Source organism: Halichoerus grypus, chromosome 4, assembly GCF_964656455.1.
Source record: "Halichoerus grypus chromosome 4, mHalGry1.hap1.1, whole genome shotgun sequence".
NCBI lineage: Eukaryota > Metazoa > Chordata > Mammalia > Carnivora > Phocidae > Halichoerus > Halichoerus grypus.
In genome coordinates, this window is record NC_135715.1 from 129103350 (window position 1) to 129127291 (window position 23942).

General features: G+C 40.0%; 1 protein-coding gene across 5 annotated transcripts in view; it reads left to right on the forward strand.

The window, feature by feature from the left end:
* The window catches only part of CSRNP3 (cysteine and serine rich nuclear protein 3), a 198369-nt gene extending 175030 nt beyond the window's left edge, over positions 1 to 23339 (forward strand). For all 5 annotated transcript variants that reach the window (XM_036090418.2, XM_036090417.2, XM_036090419.2 and 2 more), the window contains 2 exons: positions 10917 to 11213; positions 13493 to 23339. In XM_036090418.2, coding sequence (XP_035946311.1) covers positions 10917 to 11213; positions 13493 to 14575 — 1380 coding nt within the window. In that variant the 3' untranslated portion in view covers positions 14576 to 23339. The remainder of the gene's footprint in view (positions 1 to 10916; positions 11214 to 13492) is intronic.
* Positions 23340 to 23942: the final 603 nt, after the last annotated feature.

The following is a 23942-nucleotide window of genomic DNA, read 5'->3' on the forward strand; positions in this document are numbered from 1 at the left end:
TTCCTTATTTGAGAACCAACAGCCTAGAAGTTTCTCTTTCCACTGTGCCTCCAAGTCTTTCCAGGCTGTTTCTCTAGGTTCCAAATAGAGAACCCACTTATGCAATGGCACTCCTTCTGATGGGGCCTTCCTAGTGAAAGATTAGTAAACAGAAACATACACTACCCTCTTCTTGATGTTCCCTTATAATAAATAGTTTGGAAACAAAATAAGAATAGGAATTTAGTTTCTCACTGTAACATTGCTTCTTATTGAGTAATCCATCTCTTAATCAAATGATGAGTTAGACACATTGGGCAATAATCTATACAATTAGATGTGTAGAACAAGTCCAATTCCATTTGGGGGTTCAAGTGTCTTTTTTGTTGGTGGTGTTGGTGTTCAAAACATTGTCAAAAAACAATAGAGAAAGCTAAATGAATAAAATGCTTGTTCTTAGAAGAAATAACTAGCTTTAGATTTCTGAATTACAGAGAATAGTCCATTTTCCCTGTCAAGCCCATTCAAACATGTCATACTCTTCACAGAATCAAGGCAGTCATCTTAATACTATACTCTTTTCCAAATTAAGTGCTTAGATTTCATCATCTGCACCACATTGTTGAACAATTACATTAGCCTTTATTCCCATTTCACATGTATCTGTAAAATGCATTAGGCAGCCATTTATGCTCCAAAGAGTGTTGGCATTCCAATTGCCTCTGGGTTATATCTTACTGGATTCTACTACCTTGTTCTAGGAAATTTAATTTAGCTTTCACAGCCTTGACTGGCTCTCCTTCTCAATGTTTTTTCAACTTTGATTGTTCTCTTTCTCCTTTCTGAGATCAAGGGTCTGGCTCCACTCTGGTACCATTTCCAACTACTTCCCAGAGTTACATAGTTTTCCCAATTTTTCAGTCATGCATGTGTTCCTTGAGTGATGCTTGGTTGTTTGCTCTCTTTCTTCATTAAACAAGAGTTACCACCTGGTAGCTTTTAATGATCAACCTTTAATGATCAACCTTTTAAAAATTTCTATCTAAATTTTCTTCACTTGAAATCTTACATTTATGGTCGTGCTTTATTCACTTAGTGACTCACCCATGCGACATAATTCTCCACCTTCACCTCCAGCCCTGTTCCTTATATCCCTTCAACAGTCTTGTGATTTACTAACCTCTACGTGAATACCCCAAATGCTCTAGAAGATATAAAGGATTGGGGGTTTGTAGGAGATGGTTGACACACGCTATTATCTCAAATCTAGTTTCCAAATTTTTGTATGTGTCTTTAACTATTTCATCATACTATAGTTCTTTATTAGATGGGTCAAAGTCTGGTCATGGTATTTTTTAACTGCATTTATCCCTACAGAACTTCTCCGTTACATTCTGGAGAGATTGCTCAAGAGCATAGTTAGTGCCAGTGTTTCCAGAATGTATTCCTAAACGGAGGCCTGCTCCAACACCAAATGAAAAACTTTGATATTTGCCAAATACCTGTCATGTCATCTGTACAACCTATTTTGACAAGTACAGAAAAAATACACCTAACCATAGTGATGGAGACTGAGAGACCAGGCTTCAGCCCTGGGCAAATGCAATACATTTAAGAATATGTTCTTTCAAAATATTGCTGGTATTTTAGTTTTAATGGAACAATCAAACATATGTCATCAAATCTTTACATTCTTCCTATGCAATATATGTTGATCCTCTGGTTCAGGAGAAGTCAGCTGAACTGATTCTCCTGATTAAACTATGGAATGCATCCAGTGCTGTGCTAGAGGCAGCTCACGAAAGTAGCTCACTAAATTGTATTGTGCGTATATCTTCCCAGTGGTAGCTGGAAATCAGCTATGATGAGGACTGTTTACACCATGGAACTTGACAAACACAACATATTAGAACTTTTTTTTTTTCAGAGACACCATCGTTAAATATTTACCTGCACAATGTTGGCTTCATTTGGCTTAGTAGCCACCACTAAAAGGAGCAATGTTGATCTAAACCAGAGGCAGGATAATGGAACATATGAAAGTTTACATGTCTTATGTGTTGATGTTATCATCCTTTCTGGTGACTTTGGTGGTGGTATGTAAGCCACAGACACATTGTAAATTCAGGTTGCTGAAATTCTTACAGGCTGGCAAAACAAGCAAATCTTCCTGGCTCTTTGAGGGTATAATTAAATTGGTTCCAATTTGCCACCTGCAATTAACAACTAATGAACAGAAGAGTTATCCTATAAGATTTGACTGAATATCAAAAGAATATGAATATTTTTCTTTATTTTGCCAGAGAATTAGTGACTAGATTGTCTATCCAACTCATAGCACAAAACTATGTCCAGTACAAAGCCACTGACTGCACATCTTTGATGACCCGGAGCACATTGCTTTTTGAGAGAGCTGATTCTACTTATCCAGTTGTAATTGTTAGAAAGTTCTTCTTTACATTGACCAGAATGCTGCCATCTAATTCTATCTTTTAACCCTAATTCTGCCCTCTAGGCACACAGAATAAATCCTGCCCCTGTTCTCTAAACTCCAAGTGTTTGAAAGCAATGGTGGTGGATATGCCAATATTTGACAAGTGGGTTATGTGGGCTCCATGTGTTTCTTTCTATAGGTTTAGACATCCTTAGTTCTTCCCATTAATCCTCCTAAGACACTTTTCACTCTGGTAACATTCCCCTGGATATAATGCTGTTTGTTAATGTCTACCTCAAAATATGGTAGAATATTGTACCATAATACCAAAATATTGTACTCCAGAGAGGATCTATCCGGTATAAAGGAATGTGTTACATTATCCCCTCCCAAGTTGTGGATGCTCTATCCCTGAGTATACACTAAAGGTACAGTAGCTTTTTGGACCTTGATCATTTTGTTTGTTCATATTAAATAAGTAAATGTAAGTAAAAGAGCAACAACAAAAAGCAAGCAAACAAACAAAGCCCAGGTAAATCAGGTCAGCATCATCATATAAATTAAAACTTAATACATCTCCAGGCAAGAATCCTCTTTAGTGCTGGACATGACATACACGAGAGCGATCAATAAAGTTTGTTCTTTAATTTGAATAAGCCTGATGTTGTCATCCTCAAATGTGATAAGCCCACCCCTTAGCCTTCATCCAAGATATGATTTGAAAATTATATTTAACAAGACAGGGTCTAGGTTCAGGATATCCTCTCAGAGTAGTGATCCTCAATGGGAAAAGGGAACTTTCCCTTTCACCATCCCACCATGACCTCCACTGAGACTTGTTGGTGTATGTGCCACACCCCTCTTCCCAGCCTCACTGATCGTGTGGAAGTGCTGAGTGTCCCTGTTATTAGAGACATTTTCAACTGTACAAATAACTAAAAATTCATGTATCCAACCATACTCTTAATAATGAGTTCGCATTTTGCCCTTCTATGTAAAGAACATGAAAAATTTTGTCTGAGAATCACAGGACTAGATCAGTGGTTTTCTAGTTATGTTCCACGAGGTCGGGGCTCTATACCTTACTCCTGCTTTTATCTATTTTATATAGCTTGAGGTTCTGCACGGAGTCTAATTTGACAAATGGACATTCTCGCTTTAGTGACCTCAGTGATAACTCCAGTAGTCACGGCTCTCTTTCTTCAAATATTCAGAGACCATCTGTTTAAATAATCCTTTCTAGAGTATTACCTAGAATTAGTTTTTATTTTAAACAATTCACTCCCATTTTGATCATCTTTTGATATCTTTCCCCATAGCGCTTCACACATATTAGACTGAACAACCATAGCTTCAAGCTTTTTCATTGCTCGAGAGCGTGAATGGCCTGGACCTGGAGATTCTTACATATAACAGCTGAGTACTATCTCACTGTCTCCCCACCTCTTTTTTATATGTTAAATCCTTACTAACATATCTGTTCTCCCATTTCTGGTTTGAAGGTTTTCTCCTTGATAGAGATTGTGGAATCAGAATAGGAGCTAAATAATCCTTTGTGTCTTTGTCTCTACCCTTCCATTTCACTTGTCTATCATTTCCTTCTCCCCGCTGCTTCTATAACTTGCATGTACATTTTGTTGCCCTTACTGCACTGTATCACATTTATTGCATGGTCATCTCTCCACCAGGCTGGAAGCTCTTTAGATGGCAGAACTGTCATACATCTGTAAATCCTGTCACTTGTACAATAGCTGGCAGTATAGTGATTAAGCATGCATTCATTCATTCACTCATTCATTTATTCAAAAATATTTATTAATCAATTACTGTCGGACTGCAATTAACAAAGTTCTGGGGATACAGTGGTGAAAAAGACAGACTTGGTCTCTGTTCTCAATGCGTGCACATTATGTTGGGAGAAATATACATGAAGCTAATCATCAAAAATAATATATTATTACAAAATTAGGCAGCATACTATGCTAATTAAATACAGGCCAGGGTAAATGAGTTGAAAGTCGGCTGGGAAAATTCAACAGTGAACTTGGACCAGTTTCTTCTGCTAACATCTCCATTAGAAAGTCCGCCACCACATGCTCACAGAATAGGTGCCCAGAGAAATGTCATTTATCTTCAGCTTGCTTCCAGTTTTCTTCTGTTCTGAGCTCTTATTCTCTGATTCTCTGAATCATATCTTTCATTTCTGAATGAGCTAGGTCTAAGGAAGCTTGTACTGCTCTTCTGTCTGCTCCCATAGCACTGGGATCGGCTCTTGGAATGTAGCTGCAACCGTATCCTTTTTTCCCCCTTCTGTGTAGGGTTCTACTATTGCCCTAAGAATTCTTACTCTAAACTGCTCTTAAGAGCCTGGCTTTAGCTTTGAGGTCAAATAGACCTGAGTTTGATTCTCAGTACAATCACTAGCTAGACTTTGGCAAATTATCTTCTCAAGGCTCCAATTTTCTCAACAATTAAAAAATATTTCATAAGATTGTTGTACAAATTAGATGAGATAATTTATATAAAGTATAGAGCCCAGTGACTGGTTTTCAATATATGGTAGCTTGGGTCATTCTCAACATCATTATCATCACTATAATAAGCAGTAATCAGTGTTTGTGGAATTGAATTATTTTCATATTCTGATTTCTTTCCACTGTCATTTTTACATGTGCTAATAACTTTGTAATAACCAGGAGACTTTATTACTAAGAATACCTTTTAACTGCTAAAAGGGAGTGTTTTTATTTTTGTTGGTTTTGGTCTTGTTTTTAGCATTTTAGTAAATCCACATTTATGGTGGAATTCATCCCCACATGACATGGCAAAAGAAAAAAAAAAAAAGGCAGGGGGTTGAATGCTGACTTTCATCTGAGCCCCCCTTGCCCTGTGCTTGACTAAAGCAGTCTGAGAATCATTCCACTGATTCTGACAGTAATGTATCCCATCCTTCAAGTGTATTTAGATGGGCAAAGGTTTTACTCTATTGGGCTTATGAACTATTTGTTCATACTTATCAGTACAAATCAGACAGATTTGCAAAATTAAGATGTTTGCATTCTATTTAAAGAAAGTTATAGTCCTTTCAATTGTAGAATGAGTCTGGACAAGTTTACACAGTGACTCAAGAACTAAGTCTCATCTTAATTATCATTCCTGGAACAAAGCAAGCAAAAGTACACACACACACACACACACACGAGTCTTTGACCTTGATATTTTTCCATTATAATATAAATAAATGCACACAAGTAGGATAAATCTAAAGATAAAGATCATTTAACCAAATCCTGATTTAGGTCATTACTTATCACCTCTGAGGTGACTAAGGCAGGGGAACAGAGGAACTACTCTCTAGAGGCCTACAATTTATTTACTTTTTGTTCTTTGCTTATGGACCAAGACAGGAAGTGATCCTGCACAAGTCCAGTCTTCTGAATAATTTGTAGGCCAATAAAACACCATGCTCTGTTCCATCTCAGACCTTTGAAACTATATTGTTGCTGAGTGTGGAACGCCTTCTGCCCCCACTTGGTCATCTCACTGCTACTCCATCTTCAGAGTTTAGCTTAGATGTGGAAGTCTTTCTTCCTCACTCCACCACCAACACCCCCAGGTGCCCTGTGTTCACTCTCAGCTAGAAAATCCCTATGAACTGGATAAAAATTACTAGATTCCTCATCTCTTTACTCCAGTCCATTGAGATCAACACCTGTATCTTGTGCTCTGACATACCTAATGCTTAAATGCAAAGTAAGCACAAAGACTATTCAATATACTTTAATATATAAAAGTAGTGTACATATGTAATATCATGGCAATTAAGAGCACAAGCCGTGGAGTCAAGTATCTAAGATTGTGACTTGGTGCCCGCCCTTACTGCTTGAGATCTTGGACAAGTTATTTAGCACCCTGTGCCTCACTTTCCTCATCAGTTAAATGAGTATAATGATAGTATCTACCTGATGAGATTTTTGTGACGCTAAATGAGTTCATGCAGGTGAAGTGCTTAGAGCAGCGCCAGGCACGCAGAGTCAAAAACTGCTCTTATTAATATTGTTATAGGTATTTTTTTAAAGATTTTATTTATTTATTTGACAGAGAGACAGCGAGAGAGGGAACACAAGCGGGGGAGTGGGAGAGGGAGAAGCAGGCTTCCCACGGAGCAGGGAGCCCGATGCGGGGCTCGATCCCAGGACCCTGGGATCATGACCTGAGCCGAAGGCAGACACTTAACGACTGAGCCACCCAGGCGCCCCTCTTATTAATATTGTTAATCTCATCTTATATCTCTCCCACCTCCCTTTCATCCTCACCTCCAAGCTCTCTCTCTTTTTACACACACATACACAGAAACAAAAGTATGTTTGAGGGCCAGCATTATTTGGTAGTTAACCACAGTGTAGTTAAACCACATTTTGGCAAGTTTTTTTTTTAGCTCTTGGGAAGTCAATGTTACTTTGGGGAAAGAGCACTGAACTAGAAATGGTCCACGTCCCAGACTATCTTCTAAGGTATCTATCTCAAAAAGGAGCATTCCTTTGAATGTGCTCTTTACTCTGTATGCATTTTTTTTTTTTTATAAACAGAATAGATTTTTAGATACATTGTGTTTAATTACATGTAAGAGTTCAGCACTGCATTGTCTACCATCAGAAACTTGGAACCTTGAGGTACAGGGAAAAGCATATTAAATAGGGGTCAGGGAATTAGGTATTATAAGTGTGTGTTGGAGAGGTCACAATTAATCTGGGCCTTATTACTGCATAAAATAAGGAGGCTGCATCTGATGAACTAAAGCCTGAAAATTCAACGGATCTATTTTGAGATAGAGAAAAGACATTTAAAGGTAACACTCATATTGACAGAGAGAAATGTTATATATATGCAACGGAATCTTATCCAGCCATGAGAAATCCTGCCATTTGCGACAAATGGATGGACCTTGAGGGCATTATGCTAAGTGGAGTAACTCAAAGAAAGACAAATGTGGTATAATAGCACTTACATGTGGAACCTAAAAAAGCAGAAGTCATAGAAATAGAGAGTAGAATAGTGGTTGCCAGGAGCTGGAAAGTAAGGGAAATGGGGAGATGTTGGTCAAAGGCTATAAACTTCTAGTTATAAGATGAATACGTTCTGGAGATCTCATGTACAGCATGGTGATTGTGGCTCACACTACTGTGTTACGTACTTGAAAGTTGCCAAGAGAGTACATCTGAAATGGTCCCACCACAAAAAAGAAGTGGTAATTATGTGATACGATGGCAATATCAGCTAATGCTACAGTGGTGTTCATTATTCAATATACAGGTGTCTTAAATCGACACATACACCTTAAGCTTACACAATGTTCTAGGTCAATTATGTTTCAATAAAGTGGGGGGGGGGGGGAAAGAAAGAAATGTACAAAATGAATATTCTTGTGAAAATGGGTGGTAGAGTAAAGAAGTCAGGAAATGTAGGTGAGGCAATCTTGAAGACTCTCTGGTTTCTTTGCTCCAGATCTTGAGAGCATGATGGACGTGAGTTGTGCCCCGAAATAGGGAGCTCACTGACTTTTTTCCCTATTGCTCTAATATGAGAAGATGCTTTTGAAAATAATCTATATAATGCTCCAATTTTAAAGAGCATTTAAACTTGGTAGGTTTGGCCTGGGTTTTAAAGGAGCAAATGGGCACCGACCACAGGAGGGGCTGGGGAGGTAGAGAGTATCTCTCAATGGCTACCACAGCAGAAACTGTAAGGAAGGGGAGAAAAGGCAACTGACTAGGATGAACTCAAATATTTCCAATCTTCATTAGAAATGGCAGAGATGAGGGGTGCTTGGGTGGCTCAGTCAGTTAAGCATCCGACTCTTGATTTTGGCTCAGGTCATGATCTCAGCATCGTAAGATCTAGCCGCCCATGGTGCTCTGTGCTCAGCAGGGAGTATGCTTGGGATTCTCTCTCTCCCTTTGCCCCTCCCCCTGCTTTCACAAGCTCTCTCTCTCTCTCTCTCTCTCAAATAAAATAAATAAATTAAACTTAAAAAAAAAAAGAAATGACAAAGGTGATAGTGGGGAGGTGAGGAGAAAACCTTGCCACATCACCTCAATGTTAACACGAGATTTTGAAATCTGGATTAGGGCCCCTGTGGGTTCCTAAACGAGAGTGAAAACAGTATGTAGCTCTGTGTGAAGAGTTTTTAGATTCTTGAGTGAATTTTTATCTTGAAATGAAATTGTTTATTGTAATTTAAATATGTGGGAATAAGAGGCACATATTGTATTTCTAAGAGCACTTATATTTGGAATAAGCGTCATCTCTAATTTATTTGAGATAGCTTTTTTTTAATTTTTAGATGCCAATTGCTAATTCATATTCCCCTAACAATTTTCACTGATATATTAGCAGCCGTTTATTTTTTAAAAAATCAGGCCCTGTTGATATAAAATGGAGGGTTTTTCATTGTTTTGTGATGTTACCGGTTGCACAAGGGAACATAAAGATAAAACACGGAGAGTAAGTAGGAAAGAAATATTAAAATGAATCATGCTCACCAAGTCCTGGGTGTTGTACATGAGCTATGGAATCAGACCTTGACACGGCTCACGTAGACAGGCCAAGAATTAATGAAAACAAATCTAAATGCCACAAAGTGACAAGATGGGAAAGGTAATGCTTCCTATTTGTTAATGCAGCGTTACCTATCACAGAGGGTTGAGTATGTGCTAGATAATTACACACTTGAATTTCCTAGGAAATCAGATCTTCACAGATAGAAAGATGCTTATGCTTCTATTAGCAAATAAGAATTAACAAAAATGATAACAGCTATCAATCAAAGTAACATCCTAGTAGTGGACATCACAGAAACATGGAAACAGCTTAGCCAACATGGCATAAAGAAATGCCAACAAAGGAAATGCATTTGCAGGTCCCACTGAGAAGCAAAACCCCATAAAGGGGAAGGCCCATTGTTGCAAGAACACAGGCTTAAGCTCTGAATTATTCAAAAAATATAATTTAGTGGCATTTGAAAATGCAGTTCAGAGGCCCTCTGTAATATATTTTACTATACACTTGCTACTGTATTGTTTCCTCTTCTTGAGGGTAAAGACCAGTCTTCTACTTGTTTTCCAATGTATTCAGAGTTTTCCAGTTTGCGGTTTTTGGTCAATAATAAATATTTTTATCTGAATGTTGGACTTTCTCCTATGAAGATCAAAGGATGATGCCTGATGTCTGAGTATTTTAACTGTGGAATAACTGAACTGTTGTTAAGATTAAAAAAAAAAAATAGCATGGGGGGGCCTGGGTGGCTCAGTCAGTTAAGCGTCTGCCTTCGACTCAGGTCCTGATCTCGGGGTCCTGGGACCAAGCCCCACGTGGGGCTCCCTGCTCAGTGGGGAGTCTGCTTCTAGCTCTGCCTCTGCCTCTTCCCCCCCATCAAATAAATAAGTTTTTAAAAGTGGCATGGTAATAATTACAAGTAATGAAGTTTATGAAGTAAAAAATTTAAAAATTAAAGAATCAAAATAGCTTCTACATTTAGAGTAAGCCCTTATGGCGTTTCTACATTTATTCCTGTGCTGCTTCTCAGGGTACGTTTCTCGCTCATGTTCAGGGAAAATGTCTCTTTCTAAGTGCTTTTTTATGAAGGAAACATAATATGTGCTGGTCCAACAGTAAGAAGTGAAACACTGATTCAGGGTTTCCTGATGGATGAAATTAATTTAGAAAAGAAATATAAATAGAAGCAGAATAGTTATGAGTAGATGAGACATAGCTATCCACATGAGCTATGACGCAGAAGCTATTGCTTTGGGCACAGGTTCACGTGAAGTCCTTTGAGGGCTGAGTTTATAGTTTCGGTTGCCCGTTGGCAAGAGCCTGCCGGCGCTGCTCTCTGCTCCTTGTCTTTCTGATAGCACACTGACCTGACTGATTACTTCATATCCAGCCCTCATTCTTGGAATGTCCTGTAGGGTAACCGTGTTTGTAATCCCAATAGCACGGTGCAGGACGATGTTATTTCCTAGTTCACGGTTTTGCTGGCGCCCCAAAAGACAGAGTGGTTATTTCAAGGACATGTTTGCTGATTTAGGTGGCAGTGGCTTCCACTGAGATGCTGTCACCTCTGAACAAGGACACATTTATTCCACCATCAGGGCTGCCCATCACGAACTGAGTCTAAAGATAGCTTTCCCTAATGGGCATCTGTAACCTTTGGCCTTTTTCACATCGCACTGGCTAAAAACTCTAACTCCTTACATTAGGAGGTTCAGAGTTCCAATTAAGTCTTCTGTTACCAGTGCATTTAAAAGCCTATCATTCTGATGCCTTCCTTTTTCTTTCCTGTGACTTCTCCAAAGAGAAAAATAAAAGCAAATAAGATGACCCACAAACACTCTGGATTATGGGGACATGATGTTTTATAATAGTTTTATTCTACCACGGGTAAAAGTAGGAATTTGAGACCCTGCCGATGCTAAGTGTATTTGCTGCTTCGTGTTTCCAGATGACCAAGAATGGCACAGTGGAATCTGAAGAAGCTAGCACTCTTACCGTGGATGACATTTCTGATGATGATATTGATTTAGACAACACAGAGGTAGACGAGTACTTCTTTCTACAACCCCTGCCGACGAAAAAAAGGAGAGCACTGCTGCGGGCCTCGGGGGTGAAAAAGATTGATGTAGAAGAAAAGCACGAGCTGCGCGCCATCCGCCTGTCGAGAGAGGACTGTGGCTGCGACTGCCGAGTATTCTGTGATCCAGAAACGTGTACCTGCAGCCTGGCAGGCATTAAGTGTCAGGTAAGGATCTGGATTTCAAGGACTCCCAAGAGGAGACCTCATACCCCCCACCCCCCACGTGACAGAGAAAGAAGTTGCTCCCGTATAGGAAGAAACTTTGCAGCAAGGCACAACCTATGGCTCAAGAAGAGAGAAATACTAAGTCAGGGACATCTCTGGGTGTACATAATACGCTGATACAAATAAGATATGATGTGAGAGGCAACCCAAGCTGTAGCTTAGTCCATCAGAATTATTTCCTCTTGGATTCATTTATTGTACCAGCGTATTGTGGGCTTTTACAAGCACTCAGAGAGATCGTGACATCTCTGACATAGGAGTTTGTGTTTCCGGATCCATCGACGGGGTACAAAACGACGATAGGTGAGTGGTGGCACACACTGGTGGGAAAATGACAAGACTGGGACTTAAGAAAACGGAGTTCTACTCCTGGCTCTGCTTTCCACCAGCTGTGTGAAATTGGCAAGTCAGGTAAGCTTTCTGGGCTCAGTTTCCTTATCTCAAAAATGAGAGGGCTGTCCTGAACCGGCAGTTGGCAAACTGTGGTTCACGGGACAAATCTGGCTGCCACCGTTTCTGTAAATAACATCTGAGCGAAGCCCAGCCATTTTGCGTCTCTTTGTTTGTCTGTTTTGGTGTCGTCTGTGACCGCTGTCAGTGCTTTTACAGCAGCAGTGGGTAGTTGCCAGGGACACTGTAGGGCCCACAAAACCTAAAATATTTCTTCTCTGGCCCTTTACCAAAAAAAAAAAAGAAAGAAAGAAAAGGAAAAGGAAAGAAAAGAGTTTACGAACCCGGGGACTAGATGATCCTCAAGTCCCCGTACGTCTGTATGATTTATGCTCCATGATTGGTTAGGTGTCATTATTTTATGAGGAAACTTGCCTTTTTTGATAAGGACAGCCACTCAGGCAGGCAAAAAAAAGAGGCTAGTTCTCATCTGCTAAACAGTTGCTTAAAGTGGATTAACAGAAAAGGGATTCATGAGTAAGAAAACAGTTATAGATCTGGCTCTGCCCCCTGCCGTTACTTTTTACTGAAACCAGGATGACTGTGCTGAATCTGCCTTCTCCTCTGTGACAGAGGACATTCCCTGCGCCTGGATAAGGTGGCAAGCGGGGCCGGTTCTTTGTGGGGGCCCGTGCTCTGGTCTGCATACAGCTTAATTGGTAGCAATTAGCAAAGGTCTTGGGAGGGCCCTTGGATTGCTGAGAATTCCACCTACGATCACCTGAGCGATGAGTTCAGTCCCACCACACTTGGTGAACCCAAACACTCTGCCGACAGAGCCCAATCGCTCTAATTCTAGGATGTCGGTGACATGAGCATCCCTTTCCCTCAAGAAGCTTATAGCCTCCTGGAGTGGGGAGGGGCAGCGGAAAGCCAGGACCTAAATGCATGGGTCCACCAGCCAGAGTCATAAATGGGCACAACGGTCCCAGCCCTGCAGGACACGTACATGCACTGTGGACCAGGGATCCAAACAAATGGAAGGAAAACCAAGGAGAACGAACTATCAGGCTACATGAGACTAAGTGGTGTCAATCTGGCCATGTCGGGCAAAAAAGTTCATTTTATAATAAGCCAAGAAGAGGGGGGTGGCTAGTATGGAAAATGTCCTCTAGATTAAAAATAGCAGGTAGGGATGGGGACAGTAAGCTTGTGTCGTTTAACATTGGGCATGTGAGGCCGCGTGCTGTGGGGGTGAAGGGAGCCCGGGGAAGGGAGAGACTTTGAAAAGACAGGAGCATGGGGCGCCTGGGTGGCTCAGTCAGTTGGGCGTCTGCCTTCGCTCAGGTCATGATCCTAGGGTCCTGGGATCGAGCCCCGCATCGGGCTCTCTGCTTGGCGGGGAGTCTGTTTCTCCCTGTGCCCCTCCCCCCACTTGTGCTCTCTCTCACTTTCTCTGTGTCTCTCTCTCAAATAAATAAATAAAATGTTTTTGAAAAGACGGGAGCAAAAGTAATAGGCTGAGGAGAAGGGGGGGGAGGGGAGAACGGAGAGAGAAGAAAGCACGGGGAGGGGTGTCCGTGAACTAAAATGCCACACTTACAGCCGTGACTCATTTTTCTTTTGAATACAGGTTTTAAGCCCAGGCTGACGCTTAAGACGGTTACAGTCTTCCCTTGCCCTCTTCGTTTCTTTGCAGTATGATTATCATTGGTTCTGGCGCGAGTGGGATTAAGCGATGCCAGATTCAAAGGGGTTGCGGAGAGGTGCTGGAGTTGTCTTCCGTCTGTAAGAGTTCCACGGCGCTAATCTGTGTTCTTCCTTCCAAGGTGGATCGAATGTCTTTCCCATGCGGCTGCACTAAAGAAGGATGTAGTAACACAGCAGGTAGAATTGAATTTAATCCGATCCGTGTCCGGACTCACTTTTTGCACACGATCATGAAACTTGAACTGGAGAAAACCCGGGAGCAGCAGATCCCTACGCTGAACGGCTGTCATGGTGAGATAAGCGCTCACAGTAGCTCCATGGGCCCCGTCGCGCACTCGGTGGAGTATTCCATCGCAGACAATTTCGAGATTGAGACGGAGCCCCAGGCCGCCGTGCTGCACCTGCAGTCGGCAGAGGAATTAGACTGCCAAGGGGAGGAGGAGGAGGAGGAGGAAGAGGAGGAGGAGGAGGAGGACGGCAGCAGCTTCTGCAGCGGAGTCACCGATTCCAGCACGCAGAGCCTGGCGCCTAGTGAGTCAGATGAGGAGGAGGAAGAGGAGGAGGAGGAGGAAGAGGAGGAGGAGGACGATGACGACGACGACGACGAGAAAGGGGACAGCTTCGTGGAAGGTTTGGGCACCCATGCGGAAGTCGTCCCGCTCCCTTCCGTCCTTTGTTACTCCGACGGCTCGGCCGTCCACGAAGGGCACGCGAAGAATGCTTCTTTTTATGCCAACTCTTCAACTCTGTATTACCAAATCGATAGCCACATTCCAGGAACGCCTAACCAGATCTCTGAGAGCTATTCGGAAAGAGATCCTGTGAAAACCGGTACCCTGTCGCTGGTGCCTTACACCATGACCCCGGAGCAGTTTGTTGACTATGCCCGGCAAGCTGAAGAGGCCTACGGCGCCCCCCACTACCCAGCCGCCAACCCCTCTGTCATCGTTTGCTGCTCCTCTGCAGAAAGTGACAGCGGTGTGCCCTGCAATAGCTTATATCCCGAACCCAGGTCCAATCATCCTCAAGTGGAATTTCACTCATACTTGAAAGGCCCCTCCCAGGAAGGATTTGTCTCCGCGTTGAATGGTGACAGTCACATTTCAGAGCACCCTGCAGAAAATTCTTTGAGCCTGGCAGAAAAGAGCAGATTGCACGAAGAGTGCATCAAATCACCCGTGGTTGAGACCGTCCCCGTTTAGTAGCTCAAATGCTCCTAGGACCACCCCTTCTCTTACTGAAAGCCCTGTATTTCATTCGATTTCCTGGGCCCGTGGTTGTTTAAACTGGCGACCAAGAACACCCGGACTGCAGTGAATCTTCCAGACTGTATTTCGTTTTCTCCTTTCTAGCTACGTGAACTGTGGCGTTGCACAAATACGGTCTCTATGAGGATTTTAAAAGATTTCAGACTGTTTTGATAGAAAAATGCTAATTTTAAAAAAGCATAGCTCACAGTTGCCTACCTGTCAAACTGTGTGAAACCTGCCAAGCTGTGTAGATCAGAGCTCCAAGTTTTGGATTATCGGGCCTGTGCAAGATTGTTAACTGAGACTGGGGAGTAATAAGATTTAGAGTCCTAATTTTCGATAAACCTGAAGATGATGGTGACTTTTTAATGTAAAAGTAATTATTGTAAGAAAAAGATTTAATCGTTCCATGTGTATTTTATTTATGGTAGTTAGAAGTCACGTTTTGATGAAAATGAACAGCAGCATGTTCTTTTAAGCTGAAGACGCATAGTTAGTACCACCGCGCATGCCCACATGGATTGCGTCTGGAATCCATTCACGTTTTTATGATCATGACTGATCAGATTTGCAAATACTTTCTTAAGGGTGAAATAGGCCTATTTTTGCTATTTTGGACAAATAAATGAGTCTATATGTGCAGGTCCTTACACAGTTTTCTCTAAAGTTAAGAGTTAGGACAATCCTCTGGTGAGGGTCTAGTCATTGCCCTCCCTCAGCTGACTCCAGAGTTGGAGGTAGAAGGAATTGCCTTTCTTTTTTAAACAGCATCATCTTGGTTCTTAGCTTGGACAGCACCTTTAAACTCTACTCCCCTACATCCAAATGCACTTTAGTGCCCCTTCATGGTACCTTGTGAGGGGTGGGGACTGAGAACTCTTTGAGATGAAAAATTAAAAAAATTTTTTTAAATCTGTAACTATTATAAAGTTCATATAATTAATATAGAGGAATCATCCAATGATACTTTATGAAGGAAAAATGACCTATTTTCCTTCGCCACTCTGAAGACCTAACTCGGTAAAAGCAGAGGAGGCAGAAGAAACCTGGAAGAGACACATCCTCAGCAACCAGCCTTTTCTACTGCGTGATCAATCCATCTCTACAAAATGAGTATATAAGGAGATTTCCTTTTAGTGACTAGCTGATTGAAGGGGGCCTTTACCCAAATACTCAACTAGGCCTTACTTTTCTGAAGCGTTTTGATTTCTCTTGCCTGGGACAATTAGCAAAACAGTCCAGAATGCGTTGAATACTTTCTAATTACCTCACGTTCTCTTATTAAAGGGGACAGATAGAAATTAAAACATGCACTCCCCACCTTTAGATTATCTGCACTTGGTTCGTCGGAGGACTTCTAAGATCCCGTTTTCCTGTACATTAATTTAGGTACCTAACTAGTGTGTTCTACCTTCCCCCCCAATGCAATATGACTATGCTAAGTCTGTTTCATATTTTCAACCTTCTGTTGTTACAGCATTTCACATTTTATGCCTCTTTGAAATGTGGACATGCCTTGCTATTCAGTAACTGCATCGCTAATTTTTATGTCTTCTAGACTTAGGTGTTTAGAAATATGGATATAAATATATGGTAGATCTCAATTCTTTAAAAAATACTATTTTATTTCATTGAACTTAAAAATGTTTGATCTCAAGAAAGTCCTCCAGTGGAAAAGTTTCTACTAAAACTTGGTTTGGGGAAAACATGTCTCCTGGGCAGCTCCTTCCTCTTTGCGGTCAGTCCCGCCCTATCTCCCCCCTCCAGGGGGCCAGATTTATAACTATTAATGTTAACGTTAAAGGAGCTGTGGGTGTGTCCTTATGGAAGTAGCAGTAAGGAGGGCAGGCATGTGACTCTTGAATGATAAACCCTTTGGGTTAATCAGATTGGGGTTTTTGCTCAAATCTCAATAGTATGTCTCACGTTGTCTACAAAGTTACACTTTTTAGTGCTTGGTTTCCAAAACTGTTTCCCTTACCAATACAATCTAAAGAGCGCAGGCCCAAAGAAAAATGACAAGAGGCTACTGTTCCTTCATTTAGGCATGTGAAAAAAACCACATGGGTCCTATTTGCTGGACCATTACAAGCCCTTGAAATATTTACTCGTGAAGCAGTCAGCATATTCTTGGAACACAGATGGTGGCGGGGGGAGAAGAGACTCTGGCTGGGGCAAAGTTGAAGGGTAGAATGTCAGTCCAGTTTCTGCAAGGATAGATACTTAATTTGGTTCAGCTTTGTATTTGCAAGAAGGTTGACGCCTACTTGTTTGTTTGGCTAGGTCTCTGTTTTGTAGCTTCATTTCCAAAAGGATGCTTAACCTAGAAACAGGCAAACAAAAAAAATCAGAGCTTTTTCCCCTGTCCATTTGGAGTTGAAAGTCACTGGGCACAGAAGGATTAACCTTCCAAGCATGAATTCCATTCCAAATTTTCATACACATAAACTAACCCCTAAACATCTCCCACAAACTACATACACAGATTACCTATTAAAACACACACACACACACACACACACACACATACACACGATGTATACTACACACTGGAGAATGACAGATTTTAGGCTATGGCCAATAATAAATACTGTATTTTTTCCCTACCCTAGGACAGGATGCCGTTTTATGATCAAAAAAGAAGGTCTAGAAAAGAGGATAATTTGTAAAGCTATAGTTTGAAAATGTTGGGTCAAAGTTGCAAATAATATTAATGATGGATTCATTTCATTGTCACTTCCTTTCCCAGAAATGCTGAGAGAGCACAGTGTTCCATCTGACTTTTTTTTCCTTTAATAGCCCTTCTATTCAACAAAAACTGCCCACATGCCAGGAGAGCGCTACAGTCTTTCTAAGCTTTTTAAAATGGGGATCAAGCTAGATGCGGCCAGTTGGGATACTTAAGATCTTTATACTGAGACACAGTGACACCTGACCTGCAGCTGTTGTATTGCCCCCATAGTGTATCTAACCACATTTCTGTCTTTTTCTGACACGTGGCTTTTTAGTCATTGACTGCCAATGGCAAAGCGTCGTGCTTTGGTCCCTGTTGTTTTAGCACCAGCCCTACACTTTTTATTGGGGCTTAATTCCTAGTTATAATCCAGACCAGATTGATTTGCAAATCAAGTGGCTGGAGCAGCTTGCATTTTCCTTGTCATTCTAGGTTTCCTTTGGGAGAAAGAAGTCAACGAAAAAGATTTACTTAAGTTCCCCACCGCCCATTGTTTAATCATTGATTATTAAGACATAAGTAAAACGTGTTCGACTCATGTCTTTCGTTAGCTGAATAATATAGTTACTTTTTAAAAGTCAATCTTTTCTTTGTGATAAAACTATACTTTTCCCAGTGTACCAGCCACATATAAAATGTAAAATGAATATTATTCGAGTCATAAAATCTTCACAATCATTTATGGCCCAGCAATACCCTCCCCCCCCACACACACACACAAAAAAAACTCTATGAATTACAGAAACACTCGCCACAAAATAATCAAGAAGCTAAGATATTATGTGATTATGTTCTTTATATTTTTACATTCTAACAGATGATATCCCAGCAAAATTCTGGTTTGGTTATCATTAAACAGGGAAATAGATCATGATTTATTTCCTATACACTAATATATCATTGGTTCTCTAATTAAACTTCTGATATTGTACAAGTTTATAATTCTTTGATCTTGATATTTAGAATTTACTAAGTATCAACTCTATCAACAAATATTTATAAAACACGTACCCTGTTAGAGGAAGTGTTCTAAGTGGATAAAAAGAGGAGGTAAAACACTACACATTCTAAGGGATTGTGATGATGAAGAGGTACGGCATGAAATAATCAAGCCTCACTGTAATTCTTTTTTTTTGTTGTTCTTTTTTTTTTATTATGTTGTTAGTCACCATACAGTACATCATTAGTTTTTTTTATGTTATGTTAATCACCATACATTACATCATTAGTTTTTGATGTAATGTTCCATGATTCATTGTTCGCGTATAACACCCAGTGCTCCATTCAGTACGTGCCCTCTGTAATACCCATCACCAGGCTAACCCATCCTCCCACGCCCCTCCCCTCTAGAACCCTCAGTTTGTTTCTCAGAGTCCATAGTCTCTCATGGTTCATCTCCCCCTCCGATTTCCCCCCCTTCATTCTTCCCCTCCTGCTATCTTCTTCTTCTTTTTTTTTTTTTTTAACATATAATGTATTATTTGCTTCAGAGGTACAGATCTGTGATTCAACAGTCTTGCACAATTCACAGTGCTCACCATAGCACATACCCTCCCCAATGTCTATCACCCAGCCACACCATCCCTCCCACCCCCCACCACTCCAGCAACCCTCAGTTTGTTTCCTGAGATTAAGAATTCCTCACTGTAATTCTTTTAACTGGTGATTTTATATCACGAATTAGAAAAAGTGACATCAATTCTTGTCTAATTATATGCAAACTGTAACTAAAAGGATACTTCTTCTCCCTAAATTAATGGAATTCACTGGATGCTCTTCTTTTCCTCTCCCCCTGTCCAAAATTTCTGAATTAAATCTAGACTCAGCTAGAGGACCTGAATCGAATGAAAAAGAGATTTTCAGCTAATTGCTTCTTCAGTGTTAGGTCTATATAAGCGATGCTAAATTTATACTAGCAAATTCCTACCAGATAGTTTCCAAAGCTGGTTGACTCATATATAAACCAGGAAACATTTCAGGAAAACTTTGAAACAGTGATGTGGAACATAATCACCTTTACTTCTATTTATAAACAAACAGCCTAAAAAATTAGCAAAACCATAGTTCCAAGTTCCAAAGGCATTGCCTTGTAGCCTGTAGAAAACAGAGGTCATTCGGGCCACCTCAGTTTTCGCTGGGGTTACGAAACCATCAAATGAGCAGGTGGAAAATGGACATTCTCAAAAGTCAGATAGAGACTGCTTTTTTAAAAGGTGCCACGAGGCCTTCCATTTCTCCAAATATGACTTCACCTTCCTGTTTAAAAATGGCATCTGTCCTTATTCTCTCGCAGAAAGTTTAGAGTGTTATTACTGTAGCCAGTGTATAAAAGACCAACCTTGAGTGGGAAGTACCTTCTTACTTTCAAAGGCAAGACTCGAGTGTAATTTGAAACCAGAACTCTGTGTATCCTTTACCACAACCAACATGGAAAGCTTAAAGCCTTAATCGCTCTCCGTTCTAACACAAATTTGCAACTTCTGATTATATTATTCTGAGATCTGCTAACTTGTGCTCAAGCAACTTAAATACCTAAGCCACATGCCACAGCTTCGCACAAATAGCACAGCTCAACAGATGTTTACTGGCGCGTTAAAGAATTCAATTGACTTAATTTAACTGAATATCAGCAATTGAAAAGCCCACTAAAATTATGGCGGTGTCAGGGTGGGGTGAGGACGGAATCTAAGCAAAATAAGTGGTAGTGTCTCCCGGGAACCGTAATGTTTCCGCAGAGCTGAACAACTAGAATTTTCACCAGAAAAACTAGATTCACAAATGGCAGCCTGAAACCTAGAAGGGGCAGTGACAATCTCGAAACTCAGAGCCCAGTTGGTGTTCACATCTGCTGCCCACCATCCACATCGATTATGTCTTACTCTCTAAAGATCATTTGATGCTTGCTTTCAAAAATAAAAAAACCAAGCTCCAACATGCTAAAGAAACTATTTTTAAGATTTAGACACATTTTATATTAAAGTGACTGACAGACTATTGTCAAAAGTGATGAATATGGAAATAAAAGAGCTCTTTAATATTTTACCTGTCAAATCTGCATATTTAATGTGACTTTTTAAAATAGTCACTTCTAAGTTTTACTTCAACTCCTCTCAGCTTTCAAACTAGACCATGAGACCCCCTTCCAACCAACCAATGAAGGTGGGGTTTTTTGTTTATTTTCTTTCTTATCATAAATTCAAACTCGAAGCTTGATATGACCTGGGTTTTACCTGGTGAGTGGTCCCGCGGTTAGTCTAACTTTGGGCTGTCGGGAGAGTAAATGGACTGCCTTGGGTTTTGATCTCTGACAGTAGTAATTCAGACAGAATAATTGGAAGCAGGAAGGTGATTACAACCAGAATCAAAGCCTAAACCAGTTCATTCTTTATATGCAATTATTGTAATCTAATTAACATATAACCTGGAATTTTAGTAAATACAGGTACATGTTACATTCATGGAAAATGAAGTAATTTCAAAGATTTAAGTCATGTTGTTGACTACTTTCTTTCACTTGTGATAAATATATCACTATACAGGGTAATTGTTTCTTAGTTGCTACTTTACACTTGCTTATAATTCAAGAAAAGTCAACTCTAGTGTGTCATTTTATTTCATCTCATAAGTTGCTGGTAGAACTCAAGTTTCAAGAGATTATGATAGAATTTATTTTGGACAATATTTGCATTTAATGTGCTAATGATGACATTCCTTTCTTCGCATTACTCATTACCCCGGTGATAATCAAATCAGTTCAGTAACTCTCATTTTTGTGACATGTATGAGGCCATTTCAATATTTTAAGATGATGTATATTGATTCAAAGGATTTAGGAAAAGACAAATTGATGGTAGAAGTTAGCCTTGCCTTTGTCTACGTGAATTTATGTGGCCTGGTTGTATGGTTTTAGTGGCAATTTTGGAATAACTGTTCTGTTAGGTATGCCTTTCCTTCTACTTTGGCTTTCTCGTAATATTTTTATCTGGCTTGGGGGTGTCTTAAAAGTTTTTTATTGATGAGTATTTGGAAGGACATTGATTGAGAAAATATCTCTTGAAAAATTATGTAGGCGCTTCTATCACCAGAGAACTTTATCAAGTCTTACTGCCCACTATGTAAGACCAGAAACCCCTCTGTCAGGGATGTGTCCTCCAAATACAGTTTTGCTGTTGTCTCTACATAGGAAGCCTATTCAAAATTAGATAAGAATTTTAAACTTTGTAACATAATTTATCCAATTTTGTTTTGCTTCTCCTTTTTATGTTGGTCAGCAAGCTTTTCCCCTTAGCCGTAAAGAAAGCCACCCATCCTTAAAACAATTTCAAAGGAATTTGAAATTTTACTTATTTATTTTTGGAAATTTTATTTAAATGTAAAAGAAAGGAAGGAAGGAAATAAAATCAAAATCTGAATTCTCCTAAAGAGGAAAAACGTAAATATCTAAGCCTAAGAAATAAATTGCCTGAGGTTATTCTTTTTTTAATTAAGTGTTGTTCCTTGGATGCTTTAATGATACCCAAATGATATCTGAACTTGATAGACTTTAAATTTTAGTAGTTGGCACAGTCATTTCCTTTGTACCATAATTAAATAGGGTCCCCTGCCAAAGGTTACGCTCTGAATCTTGATTCATTAGGCGCTAGTCATGCCAAACGGGTGTCTTAGACTAGTTTAATCTTTTCATGGATACTCACAATGGCCAACTGTGTGTGAATAATGAAAAGTTTGAGATTCTTGTGTATTCTTCAAATTTTATAGTCCTGAGACTAGAAGAGATCTCCAGAGGTCATCTGCTTCATCCATCTATCTCCAGGGAGGACTGTCATTCAGGCATGCCCAACAGGATAGATACCCATCTATTCTTAACATCGCTAGGGAAAGCGGTTTCCTTGGCAACACAATCCAGTCCTCTTAGGTTTTTCTCACAATAAGAAAATATCTTGGCCAGTCTTTGTGGGCTAGGCACCTGGCAACAGTTGTGGTGATTTGGGCCATTGTCCTGGCAGACTCAAAGGACATTGGGTTTCCCCTTACTTTGATGATTATTGTATTTGATGACTCCGCAAGTCCCCTAAGAAATCAGATTCTTAAAAAATAAAGATGTGAGTATTGAGACCATGTTCAATACCATAACCTGCTTTCAACAAATATGACGGTAGTTTTTTTTTTATTTTTATTTTTTCATTTGTGTTCACCACTGCTGTAATGTCAGGAGGTAATGCTAAGAAAGGTGAATGTTTCAGATCCCCGGTGACAGACATCAGAGTTAGGATCAAGTGACTTGACTCACTCAATTTTCTGAGAAGTTACAATGACATCAAGTGAGCATTTTCTACCTTCTTGCTTCTAAATAAGTACCTTCTCATTAATCTTTCTCTACCCTAAAATGACAAATGAGAATCTCAAGCTTTTCCACTCCTTCTGGGGAAGATGTGACTAGTTTTGGAGAGTCTGCTATAGAATAAAATGACTCTGAAGAATTACTCAGCCACCATTTGATCCCAGCCTTTGTCCCCATGTTATTTTAAACAATGGCTGCCTGCCTTCTCAGGGATCAGCAGAATAATTTAAAAATTTGTCATCTTGACAAGGCCTGAAATCGAAGGGAGGAGTCTGGGAAGATGGTGATTTTTTTTTTTTTTTTTTTTCTGATTGCATCACCTGACCCCCTGCAGCTTTCAGAGCATTTTCTGTTTGCTCAGAGTCGTTTCCAACTCAGAGTCAGAACTAACCGGAAGATGAGGAGCACTCCGGAAATCAATGTTTCCTTTCTCCGTGGGATTTTTTTCAATCTAGATACAGCTGCTTATCTCCCCAACTCGGATGCTCTTGGTGAAATGACAGCCACATCGGTGTGGTTGTTCCCCACAAATAACACTAGGGGAAATAACCCTTTTGCTTTAAAAAAAAAAAAAAAGCTATAGAATGTTTATGTAAAGAATGTTGAATAATTTGGCCCATGTTTTAATTGACTCTAGACACCTCTATGGAAGTAAGTCTGAGGCGTAGTTTGTGAAACATGTTTCAAAAGTGTTTGATGTAAAATAAATGCTAGACATTTACAGTACAGACATAGTTAAAAAAATTTAAAAACCTGTAGATTACAACTCTGTTCCTAAGAACCTCAGCCTTTATTGTGTCTTAGTAAAGTTGATCTGCTTTCCTTTTAGTTTATTGCATTTCTGGTGTAATAGCCTCTTAAGATAGAACTATTAATACATATGTACTGGTTAATGCCTGTTAATGCAGAAAATGGCACTTTGTTATTTCAATGTGTTTCCCTCAGTGTCACAGGGTATATCAATTTGATAGGAAAAGGTCATTTGACATTGGTCAAAAATGCATTTTCCCCATTTAAAATATATATGTATAATTGGTTGCATAGACAAATGGCACCTTTTGCAGTATCTTTATCTTGATCATAGTCTTAGATGTCAACTGTCTCTCCACTTTCCAGCTGCCATAGCAATTTGGAACATTTGCAAATTCTGGTGAAATTGAGTGAGCTGAATGTAATGGTAGATCAAAGAATCCAAAGGACTTGAGTGTTATCCTTCAGTCTATGTTGAACCATTCAGACATTGG